This window comes from Saccostrea echinata, unplaced genomic scaffold (genome assembly GCF_033153115.1).
Source record: "Saccostrea echinata isolate AGI-Se365-2 ecotype Australia unplaced genomic scaffold, CSIRO_AGI_Sech_v1 ptg000028l, whole genome shotgun sequence".
Classification (NCBI taxonomy): Eukaryota; Metazoa; Mollusca; class Bivalvia; order Ostreida; family Ostreidae; genus Saccostrea; species Saccostrea echinata.
This window is the reverse complement of record NW_026889777.1, coordinates 7,812,475-7,827,779: the sequence shown is the minus strand read 5'-3', so window position 1 is coordinate 7,827,779 and position 15,305 is coordinate 7,812,475. Positions and strand designations below refer to the sequence as shown.

General features: G+C 32.7%; 1 protein-coding gene across 1 annotated transcript; it reads right to left on the bottom strand.

The window, feature by feature from the left end:
• Window positions 1-501: 501 nt before the first annotated feature.
• LOC133193974 (GTP-binding protein Rit1-like) lies at window positions 502-10,924 on the bottom strand. The gene is made up of 8 exons (XM_061329886.1): window positions 10,807-10,924; window positions 10,289-10,374; window positions 10,024-10,206; window positions 9,851-9,853; window positions 1,595-1,688; window positions 1,414-1,499; window positions 921-1,104; window positions 502-737 (listed from the first exon to the last, which is right to left on the bottom strand). Exons 1-8 carry the CDS (start codon window positions 10,922-10,924, stop codon window positions 502-504), a joined length of 990 nt encoding a protein of 329 aa, XP_061185870.1.
• Between the last annotated feature and the right edge of the window lie 4,381 nt (window positions 10,925-15,305).

Here is a 15,305-nt window from a genome sequence, read left to right as displayed (position 1 = left end):
TTTCTTTTCAGTATATATAATGTTTTAAGAAAAAAGGTGTTGCAAAATAACTTTTTATAATGTCACTGCAGTAAAATTCGTACAGATGTTAAAACAGTTTCCAACCCGTTACATAATCATTTACTTTACAAGCAAAATATATACTAACATCATACGTGGCAACTTTATTTATTAAGAATTCACAAATTTTATTTCGTGGCAAAAAAAAATTGTAGCCAGGAATTTTTTTGTGGCCACAAATTTTATTACACATTAACAAAGTTTTTCGATAGCAGAACGATTTCTAACATCAAAACACATGCTAGTGGCTGAAAAAAATCAAGATATTTTAAATGAAAATAACATTCTCAGCATCAGTATTCTAGTACTCCGTCATTCTTAGATTTCATCAAACTTGTGTATGTTCAATATTTTCCAGCGCATACCATACTCTAAGAACCATGTACATAAAACCAAATAGAACTTCGATTTTTTTCATAAACCTACTGTGTTTACTAATTGTTATTTTGAACAGCACTTGAATATGCTAGATAGAAATCTGAACATTGGTCCTTTGATTTTCTTTTTGTTTGCAGGTAAAGAGTCCAGCTCAAAGATAGATTCTTCATCATAGTAGAATTCATCTTTGACTAAAATATTTCTAATGATGTCGAGAAACAGTTCGTGGAAATCAGTTTGATGCAAAAGTGAGGTTTCCATGTATTTACACTTGAATTCCTTTTCTAAAAGTTTACCATCTGAAAAGCAACATAGAGAAAAAGAAAATATCTGGTTGCTTAGAATAAAAAGCATGAATATACTGCATTGAATAACAATAAGAAAAGCTTGATTATAATGTTAAATTCAATTATGAAACAGATTGAGACAGACATGTATTGAACTGTCCAAAAATAATGTTTAGTAATTAAAAAAAAACTCACCATCTTTTGAAATGGACACTTTGCCGACAAGATCCAACTTATTGGCGATAAGAAATATCGGAGAGGTTACTTTGTATTTATTCCGCATTTGTCGCAATATTTTGGCAGCAGTTGACAAAGTCCGGCGATCCTCCAACGAATACACAAGAAGGAAGGCGTCTGAATCTTGGTGAGGAATATCTCGCTGCAAATGAGTCAAAATCAACACAGTATTAAAGTTATCCAACGGTAAAACTTACCATTCATGTTTAAAGAAAGCATTATAAGTGTGTTACATTGGACTATGTATTCTATTTCGCGCCCTCTGCGAAATTAAACTTCCGCTAAATCAATAACAACGCCAAATGTCACTAAATACTTCAATATACTAGATAAATATAAATATAAATATACGCATTTCTAAGACGTTCAAAAATGCAATCTTCACTAACTTGTTGTAAAATCAATTGCTATCAAACACATGTATTATGTAATACCGTTACTCTATGAATACCTGCATACGCAAATCTGTCTCATGGAATACCAAACGAACCACCTTATCGTCAACCCTCACTTGGACTTTCTGTTTGCACACATCATCTACAAAGATTAATGGTTTAAAATACTACTCTTCTGACGAAAAGTAGTGCCAGTATATATATATATTTTAATACATAATCCAGATATAAACTTACCTCCGCATGCTGGGAAGTCAGGATTCCATTGTCTACGTTTTAATCTTTGTATAAGTGATGTTTTTCCAACCTTTGGTGATCCAATGACGTTAATCTTACATGTGACATTATGTACATCATCTGACTTTGAAGTTATTCCATCTTCAATATTTTGGTCGAAAGGGCCATTGCGTTTCAAATTTTTACCAAAAAGAGTAGAAACGTGGAAGGAATCTACGCAGCATTTGTGTCCTCTTCTTGCAAAATTTCTTCTATCGTGACTCTCGCGTCTATGCAAACTGGGGCTTGCAGAAAATGTCATAGATCGAGGTTTAAATAAATATGCATTCGTCTGTTTATGTCCGTAGCCGGAAAAAGTATTACATTGAATTCGGAATGACTTCTGAGGACTCGAAGAAGCATCAGGTTTCTTCTTGTGTTCAAGTCTTAGAATTTTTCTAGGTTGCATGATGTGATACATTGTTCGAATTCAAAATTAGTAAAATTTACAGATGTTGTATTCCCTTAAGTCCTTTTCTTCCAAAAGATTTATAAATGGGTTGATTTCATTGGCTATATCTTTGAGCATCAATTTAATTAACAACAGTGTCGAGTTACTCTATAAGAAAGACGTTGTGCAAATCAAACCAAATACCAATTACTGTATATCACTTCTATTCGCTAGAATTTTATTTTGCTAATTATATTTTCAGAAAACCAAATAAGCAACTACATTGAAATATTAAAGTTACCTGGGAAATCCAAGGACTTACATGTATCCTTGACAATATCAGCATTTATCTCAACATTGGTTAAAGTTTGAAATAATTTGTAGCATTCTAAGAAGTTAAATTTGGGTGCATAAACATGTGATTTCCCAGAATTTGCCAAATTAAACCTTGAAACAAATACATTCATAAGACTTTTCCAATAAAATTAAGCATTTCTTTAAATTTTCATTCTTTATTCGATTCGATAACGATATACCTAATTTCATGACTTGTTGCCTTTTCAAACATTTGCATTTCTACTTTGAAGAATGACACACACTTTGGAAGTGAGGAAGTTTTCTTTCTTTCTCTCTTTCTTTTTGGCAAATAAATCAAAATGCCCCCCCCCCAAAATAAAATCCGAAAATTGCCAATGAATTCAACTAGAATAAACTGATTATAAAAGCATTTCAATTTTTTGGTACTCTGCTTGTATCCAATTTTATTAAGACCAACATCTGTTTAAAAAAAAAAAAATTAAAAATCTGTATAAGAATGAACGCACCTTATTATTCTATATTTTTCTCGCCTTTTCCATTGGGACTGGTCGCCCACGTGGCACAGTGGTAGAGCGTCTGCTCTAGAGTCGCGGAGTAAGGAGTTGATCCACGGATTCGAATCTCACTGTAGGACGTGGAGACCGGTCCATCAGATGAGACCATATATAAACTGAGGTCCCGTGTCGCAGTAGGTGCTGGCACGAAAAAGATCCCTCACTGCTCAATGGCCCTGAGTGCCGAGCATAGGTCAAAATTTGCAGCTCTCCCTCCACCGGCAAGTGGTGGCGTCTCCGTATGAGTGAAGAATTCTCGAGGGGGACGTTAAACAACAAACAAACAAACAAACAAACAAAAAAAATCCATTGGGACTGAGTTGCTTTTGATCTTTTTATAAATACGAATTATTCGAGGACATTGCTTTTCGTGTACATTACTGAATAACAATAATTAGATATTAAAAAAGATTATTTTGTTGTGTCGAAATAATTTTATGGATTATTTTGTATAAAACTCTACAAAGTTAAGGGAATTCTAATAAACTGTAGAACAGAACTGCAGTATATTTTTGGTTTAATGTTTCTAAAGGTGCTTGTTCCAAACTCCGGTGTTTCTCGGGGTCAGTGTTTTGCAGTGTTCACGATTTGTGTTCTTTGCTGCTTAATTTAGGAGTCTGATAACTGGTCATTATTTTTAATCTTTATCATTGCTTTCGAAAATCTTAATGTTAACTGAAAGCAAAAATGTTTCCTTTTCATTTGTTCTAATTTTATTCGCATTATTCACGTAAAAAGGTTGCACCACTGTACTTTAATATACAATCTTTCAGCGCAGATGAATAAATAATATTTTAAATCCTCTTGAGCTTAGGAGGACTATTCAGCGATTTTTTTCTACCCATCATGAAATGGTCCGGTACTGGTTCAATTGGGAAAAATAGATCGAAGTAGAACAAAGGAGAATTTTCCGTCATTTAAACAAATAAAATGTATTTTCAGTTTATTCCAACCTCATGTTTTAAACATGAGTTTTTTAAAGAATAAACAATAAGTATTTATTGTTTTTCATACCAATGTCCCTTGTTTTCGCATTTTCATGCTTTTAATTTGTCAAAATGTATGACACTTCGCTGTCTACACCACAGGTCCCGCCATATTACGACTAATCTCTACTTTCGACTTAAGCGGAAGTGATACTATTACTAAACTTGTACAATGTTTCATTTAAGAAGAAATACAATGTCATCATAGTCTGTTGCTTGGCAGTTAAATGGGGAATTTTTAGTCTCAAAATTGGGAAAAATTAACGGTTTTTTTTTTTTTTTTGGCATTGGGAATGGTGCCGTTTATCGGTACCAGTTATATAAGGAAAAAAAACGCTGCTATTTTCACTAGAATCAGTAACACAAATGTTTGACTTTACTTTATCACTGTATATACAATAAGGTAAAGGGTACCAACGTCGGTCTTAATTTACAAGGAATGATTTTAAGAATACTCCGTCTCTTCAAGAAAAATATTGCAACCAATAAAATAACAATATCCAATCAAACTTTATCACAGAAATGTGTAAAGAAATACTCATCATAAGGGCAAAAGAATTGCCCTCCCACGGTTAAGATGGCTACAAAATTTAAAATAATAGTTGTACATGGCCAGTTAGAAGAACATGCAGCCATATTTCAGTGGTTAGATATGAAGCGGACATGGCATGGAAAAAGGATTCACATGGAATCAGTTATAGGTTTTTTTCAGTGTCTTGGGTCTCGAGAGCAATCTCAGCAGCAGACCATTAAGCAGAAGCAGTCGTACTGCAATTTCTAAAGATCACCTCTAAGCATTTCTATGCACAATTCGATACATTTATTGCCTACACCTTGCTACTTGGAGTGCATATAAAATTTTCCTTATCTCGACTAATAACTTGCGAATCAGTGCTTAACATTTTCTGTATAATAAGGTTATTGAAGCTTACCTGAGACATACCTGCTTTGAAAATAATAAAGCAAAATGACAAACTAACATTGTTAGGTTTGTATGTACTCAAAGTTTTTAAGAAAGAAATCCTGATGTTTTCTTATCATTGAGGATTTTGTGGACGTTTTAAAATTAAGAAAGGTAATCTTTCAATAAAATTCAGCATATATGATATAAAGCTAAGCTTTGTTACACGACTATCTGAATTTAACCATTCATTGATAGTACTAGCAAACATATTTTTAACTAGAAGGTGTCTAGAAGGTGTTTTCTCAGATTCAATCAAGAGATACGTATGTCTGTTTGTATTACATTTACACATATAGTATGTCAGTTTCTTGTTAAATAATTGAAGCTATACAAAAATGAAACCCCGCGCCCTCAAATGCTGCGACTACAGCTATTTAAAAATTGGTAATTTTCTAAAAATCTTTAATAAAACCTGGCTTTTCTTGATTACAATTTGGTATCAAATGGAATGTGGGTTATATCGAATGTTTGTATATTTCATTTTGATATTGTTATTACAGTGATATACACTTTGCTAAAAGCATTTCAAAGCACCTCCCTGATTCTATAAAGAAAATAAATGCACAGCGAGCCTTTGTCGATCGACCTGCATTAAGAACACCCTCTTCCCTGCAGCACTCTCTAATCATTTATACTTATGATAAATAAATTTATAAGATGTCTTTGTGGTCTGAGGTTTGCAATTCTCATATGAATCTCGTTTTATTATGCCTCCGTATCATAGATTCGGGGGTGTATAGTTTTTGTCCTTCCGTCCGTCTGTCTGTCTGTTTGTCTGCAAAAACTTTACCTTGTCTATAACTTCTAATTGGTTGGAGCTATGGTATTTATATTTCACATGTGTATTCCTTGTAACAAGACCTTTCTTTGGATACCAACAATTTTGAATTTTTGACCTTGGAGTTTGACCTACTTTTGAAAAACTTTAACCTCAGCAAAAACTTGAACAGTTTGTGCTAGGACTTTTATATTTTGCCTGTGTATTTCTTATGTCAAGGTCTTCCCCTGTGTACCATTAATTTTGACTTATTCTCTTCGGCCTTGGATTTTGACCCACTTTTAGAATACATTAACCTTGACCATAACTTTTTGAATGGTCGCATTGGTGCTTGGGCTTGCATATTTACCAGGTATATCTATGGACACTTTCTTTGAGTAACAACATTTTTTTATCTCTTGACCTTGGAGCTTGATTTGCATTTGAGAAACTTTAATCTCTGTCATAAGATACCGTACGGGCATCAGTGGCCTAGATTGCTTGTAGCTAGTCGAAATTGACTTAGTAGACTTGATAAAGCGTTCAGAGACTTTGACAACCATCTTGATCTACCAAATATTGCAAAATAATATGCATTAGAAATATTTGAATACATTTGTTCATCTGTTTTTGGTCTAAATCTTCTTATACCCATCTCTCTCTTTCTCTTTCTCTCTCTCTCTCTCTCTCTCTCTCTCTCATATAACACAATATAAGTAAACAATTTTCAAAGAGTTACATGTACTATTGTTTTATTCAAATGTTTTGCTCCATCCCTTGCTAGTTATACTTGATGACGTTGTGTCATGTAAGATAACCATTTTTTTTCATCTCCTCCACAATTCTTCTATGGTCATTGTTAATAGCTTTATTCACTTTTTCATTTACATGTATTGCCAGTCATGCTTGCTATTAGAAAAATTATAGACGCATTTGAACATTTGGAAAAATAACATAACTTTGTTTTTCTGTACTTTATGATATGAATTTCCGATTGAAAAATTTGATCCTTTTTTTTCATAATATAAACACGGGGTACGTATAAAACGAACTTGTTTGACTGAATATAGAATATTATTCTTAGCATCCACGGACAAGTCTAGAGTTTTTTTATGATTCAGGATGAGCAAATAATATTCTATAACATATTTACTACAAAAAAAAAAATAAATAAAAAAATTAAAAAAAAAACTTAAGGTAACTGTGTTTATTCTCGAAATTTCAGTGTTTACTTACTGTGAATTAGAAATCATTTTAATTAAATTATCATTATTGTCATTTTCCTAACTTTTAACATGCATTTTTTTTAATATTAATAATAGGAAATATTACGTGTATAAATTCACATATTGTTACTATGATGTACATCTTTGGCATTATCTTTAAGAGGTATGAAGGGTTAAAAAAAAACCATCCACTCACCCCCCCCCCAAGTTATTTAAAGATTCATAGTAAATCAAAGTACTAGAATATTTATTTACTATATACACTAGAATACTTATTTACTATAAGATTAGTAATTTTTGTTAGGATAATGTAAAAAGTTATCCTATCAAGTTTCCTTATTTTCATCTATTTTTTTTTTTCGCATCAAAAAAAAATCAATTTAGTAAATAATATTATCTAGATACATTATATATGGTGTTTTAGGATTTTATTCAGTATAATAAACTTCAAATTTTGCTTAATGTCCATTTTTAGATTTATGTACGACCATTTCTTAAGTTAAGACGTCCTAGTTTAGGACGACCCTAAGTCAGCTTTGATTTTCATGCCTAAGTTTGTCTTTGGATCATCCTAAAATTTTCCTAAGATTATTCTTAGGAACTTTCTTAAGACAATTTTTAGGAAAGTTTTGTAAACATACCTGCTGGACGTTAAACTACAATTAATCAATCAAAAAACCATGGTTACACTAGGACTAAACATATAATTTTCAAAGAAACGTAAGTCAAGATACACGTTCTGCATAGCTACGTTACACTTAGTCCTAACCAGAAATAAAAAGTCATAACAAATAACTTACAACAAATAAGCTATAACAAAACGTTATAACAAGTAAGTCAGTGTCCCTCCAGGGCTTCCGTATTATCTTCACCTTTTTCTTTGTAAGCAGAATTTTTTTTCAAGTGTTAAACAAATAAAACTTGTTATTGCTGTTCAAATATATTTCAGATTCTTTAGCTTTATATTTGTCTATTCATAATTATGTTTGTAGGTTGATGTGTTTGGAAAGGGGGGGGGGGCTTTTTCACAATACACTTACATATTGGTAACATTATAATTTTGTTACTACTATGTTAAAATAGACATCCATTAATTGCATGTTTTTAATTAACATTAAATTTATTATTCAGAATTTGTCAAATATTTATATCACCGTTTGTGTATCAAACTAGTGATTAATAAAAGCTGTGTGTTTTTCAATTCATTCGGTGGTAACTTCGCGAATTCGGTCGCTAAAAGATCAAAATTATTAGCACCTCGTGTAAGTCTTGTGCCACAGTTAAATAAGAAATCATGGAGAACCCTGACGTCAAAAAGTCTTCATGTGTTCATTTAACGTCCAACTGTTAAATGCGAAGATAACAAAAGGTGGTCAATCTCACAAATCCATAAACAATTTGAACCGTGAACAGGAGCAAAATACGAGATTTGGGATCATGTGCCGAGGATGAGTAAGCATGCGTTGTCGATCGGTCCCACATGCAATGACCCTCTGTAAGAGCCCTATGTATTGATTAGGTAAACGGAGTAGTCCATAGTCAACATGCTATAAAACAGTAAAAATATTGTTCAATGATTGGTTGTTTTTGCAAATAAGTCGTTATAACGACTGCAGAGTTTGTGAAATGCTGTCCTTAAGCATTTACAGATCTTCAAACAGGGCCTTTTAATAACATAATCGTTTATAATAAAACAAAAACAGGGTATTGTAAAAAATACAGAACTTCAAGTCAAGAATCTTTTATTTAAAAATATTTCTCAGTATCTGAATATGCAATTGTTGATAAAGAACAAGGTAGGGTTTCAATACCAACCTTGCCCTATATTTTTCTTAAATATGAAAGTGATGTAAAAAACTAAAACTCATGCTTTCTGAATCATTGAAATTCCACGCAGAAAGATCATACACATTATTTTTTTTAAAATGACCTTCTAAATGCTAATTGTGACGTCATGAACTTGTGCATTTTTCCGTATTTTCTTAAAATGTTGCAGAAGACATCAATTTTCAATTGAATTTTCTTCTAGAAAATATAGATCACATTTATCGCCTGCATAAATTATGATATATGTAATTTTTCAAAGAATTTTACACACCATATCCGAAAATTAAAGTGGACGACGGCTGTGGACACTTAAGGAAAATAACCCTTGAAATGGGACATTTTTAGGTTTTTTTCTGTTTAAAACAGAGAAATGCATCAGATTCATGACGTCATATTTCCAGAATGGTCCTCCTTCATGCAATATTCTTTCCTGATTTATCACAGTCATATACTAACCTCATATTTAAGCCAGTTTCAAAACATTTTGAAAACATGGATTTTTAGGGCACAATAAAGCGAGAGCCATACCTACTTCTTTCAAGAAGTTTGAGCATGTTTAAATTTTTATCAGTTAAAGCTTCCTTTTCTCTCTATAGCATGGCTGCGTGATCGGAAGGTCGTGTGTTGGAATCATGGCCGCGACTGACCCAAGTCGATGAAAAATAGGTACATGTAGGAACTGTTCCTTCACCAAGCACTCAGCACGTTGTAGTGAAAGTTGCAGGTCCTTCAAATGATACCTTACAAACCGAGGCCCGTGTCACAGTAGGCGTAAAGAACCCTCACTGCTCAATAGCCAAGAGTGCCGAGTAAAGGTCTAAATTTGAACCCCTTCACCGGTATATGGTGACATCTCAATATGAGTGAAAGATTCTCGAACGGGACGTTAAACAACATTCAATCAATCTAAACAGCATGTAAATGAAACAAATTGAATTCGATTTATAAGTTCAAATTGTTACTTTGAACAGCACTTGAATATGCTAGATAGTAATCTTAACAATGGACCCTTCATTATTTTTTTTGTTGCTGGTAAAGAGTCCAGCTCAAAGCTAATAGATTCTTCATCATTAGAGAATTCGTCTTTGACTAAAATTTTTCTAATGATGTCGAGAAGCAGTTCGTTGAAATCAGTTTTATGCAAAAGTGAGGTTTCCATGTATTTACACTTGAATTCCTTTTCTAAAAGTTTACCATCTGCAAAGTAAAAAAGAGAAAAAGAAAATGACAGGTTAATTTAAATAGAAAACATTAAAATACTGTATTGAATAACAATAAGAGAACGTTGATCATAATGTTGATATCAATGATGAAGTAGATTGGTATTGATCATGCCAAGAAGAAATGTAAGCAATAAGAAATCTCACCATCTTTTGAAATGGACACTTTCCCGACAAGATCAGTCTTATTGGCAACAAGGAAAATCGGAGAGGTGCTTTGTATTTATTCCGCATTAGTCGCAATATGTTGGCAGCAGTTGACAAAGACCGGCGGTCCTCCAATGAATACACAAGAAGGAAGGCGTCTGAATCTCGGTGAGGAATATCTCGCTACAAATTAGACCAAAAGTACACAGTAGTAACAGTGTTCACCTTTAAAGTTTGTATACCATGTTTAAAGAAATGTACTTACTTGCATACGCAAATCTGTCTCATGGAATACCAAATGAACGACCTTATCATCAACCCTCAATAGAATCTTTTGATTGAACTCATCATCTATGGAAAAAAAATACTATAATATTCTTCTTAAAATGTAGTTCTATGTTTCTCTATTAGAGTAAATAACCAGAGTATACCTACCTCTGCATGTTTGAAATTCAGGGATGCATTTGGATCTACTTTTGAACCTTTGAATAAGTGATGTTTTTCCAACCTTTGGTGATCCAATGACGTTAATCGTACATGGTATACTACTGATATCCGATTCTGAAGCGATACCATTTTCAATGATTTGATGATAAGGAAAATAACTTTTCATATTTTCACCCAACAAATCTGAAAAGTGAAAGGAATCTGTGCAGTTCTTGTATTCTCTACATGCAACTGAAAAGTTCCTCATATCATAACGTACACGTGGATGCAAACTGGAGCGTGCAGAGATCGTCATTGATCGAGGTTTGTATAAAGAGAGACTCTCTCGTTTCTGACCGTAACAGGAGAACGTTTTACATTGCTTTCGAAACGACTTCCGAAGACTAGAAGAAGCATCAGATTTCTTCTTGTTTTCAAGCCTTAGAACTTTTCTAGGCTGCATGGTGTGATACATTGTGATTCCAATTACGGAATCATACAAATTCAGCATTTGCATTCTTATATATAATGTTTACAAATTAATTTTTCATTGGATGAATTTTTAATTGACACTTCAGATTATATCTGAAAATTCATAGCAATGCTCCCACACATACAGATAAATATAAGTATATAGACGGTATGAATTACGTGCCTCGATTAATACATGCATATACATACGTTTCTTATGAATAAAAGGTTGCCATTATTTTTAAAAAATAAAATACATGAGGTGTACTAAACATTTATTATACAAGGATCTTACGCTAGAATTTTCCATTCAATGAGGTTTTCGTTGTTTTGGCAGAAACTATATTGACAACTTCATAAAAACTAAAATTGATGGGACGACTAAAAATCAACACCCTTCCATTTTGTGATAGAACCATCAAGATGATTATTTTCGATATGTGATAAGCTGTTACGAAAATATCCTCATATTTGCTGCCCTTAGTACCGGTTGCGAAAATTTATGCTTTAGGGCTCTCACATTTTATAAAGATAAGTTTGATTTTAAGAAATATAGATGTGATATTCTTACAGGAGATATCCATACTGATATTCAGTTCTCACCTTAGACCTAAAAACCTCTTTGATTAACATAAAGTTTTTTTCTTCTTTTAAATGACTTTTTTCAGAAAGCAGAAAAGATGTAGATTTTTCAATGATAAAAAATATAGACATTTTACTTAAATTTTCTTTTAATTTACTCAATCGGTGACTTTACTGTGAAGACCCTAAAGTTTAATACACTTGAAAGTGTTGTTCTTGATTACATCTTAGATATCAAATTTAATGAGACACCAACGTAAACGCCTATACAACTGACTTTGTCCTTAAGGTATTCAAACTCATCAAAAGCACATACTGGTGCTTCTTTACACGAAGTTTATGCATACTAATTATATTCCCTTAAAGATTAAAAGAGAATGAAGTTGGCTGTATATCTGCATGATGTCCTGGGAAATCATTGTTAGTTGAATGGATGTATCGTATCGAAGCACTATATAGATCATCTGTTTTATAAACGTCATTTATACCTTATACTAATTATATACAACATGCAGAGAGGTGATATTCATCAAAAAGATTAACACAATCTAGACGTATTAATAAAGAGGGGTGGGTTCTGAGAATTTCATTATTATTTATTTATCTATACAAATTCTTTCTACTTTCATATTTATAATTACCGCTCATCCAAAGGCACTCTTTTAGCCGTAAAATTTATCAAATGACATTCATGGCATTTTTTTCAATTATAACCTGCTACAACTAAACATGTAAAATTGGTATGAAACTGAATTTCCAAAGCAATATCATTTAAACGTCCATAAGATTTGCGAAATGATGACTTTAAACGAGGCAGCTTAAGGTGGTGTATTATCTACTTATTTGTCATTAACCGTATAGAAAATTCATCATAACCCAGAACATTCCCTTGCAAAGTGAATCAGTTGAACGACACCTTACTTGTTAATTTGTAAATAAAGTATGTATTCATTTAAATACTCAAATCTTGAACAAATGTGACACACTATGGTGTCTTTTATTTTCTTATTAGTCTGTACCAAAGTGAAAAGTATCACTTTTTGCATTATATCTAAAAAAACATATCTAAATACCTTCACCATTAAACTACATTGTATATATGGCCAAAAGATCATTTTATTCCGAACTCTCTTTTGAAACACTTCGATTGGCGGAAAATTATGTCTACTGATATTTAGAAGTGTAAATAGCTTCGCTTCGAAAAGGTGCCGTCTGACAGTATGCATTGGCATGACAAACAATCCTCACTTTTTCATTTCTGTGGCTCGAGGCGTCATGCATAGTTCAAAATTTGTGGCACTTCACTCGAAAGCAGGTGACCTCCTTAGTAAAATATTCTTGAACGAAACGTTAAGCCACTTACAATAGAAACTGCAAAATAAATCAATCTAGTAATAATTCTTTGAAGTTACATGTAGATTCAATTTCCTCAGAAGATACTTGTAGCTTTGTCACTGTGTCTGGTAATCAGAAAATATTTGCTTTGATATAAAACTTACACAAGCAAACATATTTTGCTCCTTTATTAGAATTCTGTGGTCACTGATTACTTTTCTACATTGTTAAGAATATATCACAATTGAAAATCTTTGCTTTGTAGTCATTTTTTAACTGAAAGAATTAACAACGCCAAACAGAACCCGTTGTGTGCGTTTACACATTGACATTCTGGTTTTAACATTTAATAGAATCTTTTTTGCTAATGTATCCTTCTGCACGTAATCTTGTGTGCCTGGGTAAGTGTAAATACATTTCTGTGGCTTCAATATCACATAGAGGCCTTGACATTTGCTCAAAAGACCTGAATGGAGCCAGCTGGTCCAGGTTGACTTAAATAGAGAAACTCTTTACTTTTATACCATGTGTTAATGACTGACTTATATACAAATGCAAAATCTGAAGAAAATCTACCATTTGGTTATTTATGGGACCATCATAAAACACCGTTACATTTACTATAGAATTATACGGGGTATTGCTTTTTATTGCACTTCAAGGCAAATTTAAAAAAAAATAATACAACAGACATTTTGCTCAAATTATAAAACCTCATGAGTAATACTATATTATGAATATATGTAAGAAACAAATTTTATCGTCTTCTTTGCTCAAAATATCCAAATTGACGAAATTTTCCTTTTTTGTGTACTGCATTATATGACATTCCCGGGCCGTCACTTAGCTCAGTCGGTAGAGCGCTCGCTCCGTGATTGGAAGGTCGTGTGTTCGAATCACCTAAGTAGATAAAAAATAGGTAGCAACTGTCCTTCGCCAAGCACTTGGCACTTTGAGGTAAAAGTTGTGGGTCCTTCTAATGAGACCTTAAAAACCGAGGTCCCGTGTCACGGTAGGCGTTGGCACGATAAAGAACCCTAATCTGCTCAATGGCCCTGAGTGCCGAGTATAGCTTTAAATTTGAAGCCCTCTACCGGTATATGGTCTCTATATGAGTGAAAAATTCTTGAACGGAACGTAAAACAACATACAATCAATCAATCTAACATCCATGTATTCAAAATTTCAAGACCATATTAGATTTGATAGTGTAGAACAACAGGATTCTTGGGACAACATGAACACTGTCCTCAATATGGCTGAAACGGTGACCGAATAAGTTATCAGTTGACAAAAAAAACAATATTCCAGCAAATGCAATGAAAGAAGGTTCTGGTTCAACTCGCCAAAATAAGAAAGGCGAAGAATAGACAGCAACAGTCAAGGCAATTCATGGAACGGCATTGTAATTGACACATAAGAAACGGTTCAAATGGAAAAAAAACTGCCAGAATTATAAATATCGGCGAAGATGTCTGGTTAAAACCCCAAAAATCGAATTGGAACTTTAAATAAAGTTGATGTCATCAAATCTTTGAAAGACCCTGTATTAGAGTCGTTACACAATCATGCAGGTCATCAAGGGATAGAAAGTACTTTGTCATTAATTAAATTGAGATACCATGGCCAACAATGCAAAACGATGTAGAACAATATTGGAAAAGGCATTAGCGCTGCATGGTAACAAAATCGCCAATTCCACATTACGACCACGTATAGGGAATCCTTTAGCGTACCAACCGCAATGAATTCTAGTTATTAAGTTTACAGTTCTTGAATAAGCGAGCAATGGGCTAGGAAATAAAAGATATGACTGACATATTCAGTAAATATACACATGTAGTTCCAACAAAAGATCAAAAGGCAGTTACGGTTTCTACAGTGTTAGTAAAACAGTGTGTTTTTCGTTTTGGATTCCTAGAAAGATTCATAGCGACCGAGGAAGAAATTTCGAAAGTGAAGTTGTGAAAGAACTATTTAAAAATATTTCTGTTATCTCCAAACGAAGAACAACTCCGTATCATCCTGAGGGAAACGGTATTATTACCCCTTTAAAGGGGGTAATATTGTCATCGAATCGTAAATCATTTAAATAGCCGTGAAATTTAATATATTGCTATTTCCGTAATATTTTATGTTTAAATTTTTTTTTGATTGCTGTAAGTTATAATTTATTATACACATCTCGAAATAGGAAAATATTTTTTATAAGTATTTCTTTTCAATAATAATTTGTATTCCTTTGTTTGAAATGTCGGTTATTCTTAATAAGTCATGCTATATTGATACATGTATTTTGAGGCTCTGTTAAATAGAAGTCTTGAAAAATCAAAATAAAATTATCATATCATATATCATAGAATAGTGAAAAAATATTGCAGTCTTTTGAAACCGCTGAACTATTTTTATAATTCAATGTATGCTATTGTTAAATTTAGTTTGAGAGTTTAAAATATATTGATCAATGA

Bases quoted from the DNA above. Each gene is read 5' to 3' on its own strand.
- LOC133193974 (XM_061329886.1), bottom strand. From the start codon at position 10,924: ATGTATCACACCATGCAGCCTAGAAAAGTTCTAAGGCTTGAAAACAAG. The intron at 10,207-10,288 runs GTAAGTACATTT...TCTAATTTGTAG, and splicing joins AGACAGATTTGCGTATGCAA to CGAGATATTCCTCACCGAGA. The intron at 1,105-1,413 runs GTATTCATAGAG...ACTCATTTGCAG, and splicing joins AGACAGATTTGCGTATGCAG to CGAGATATTCCTCACCAAGA.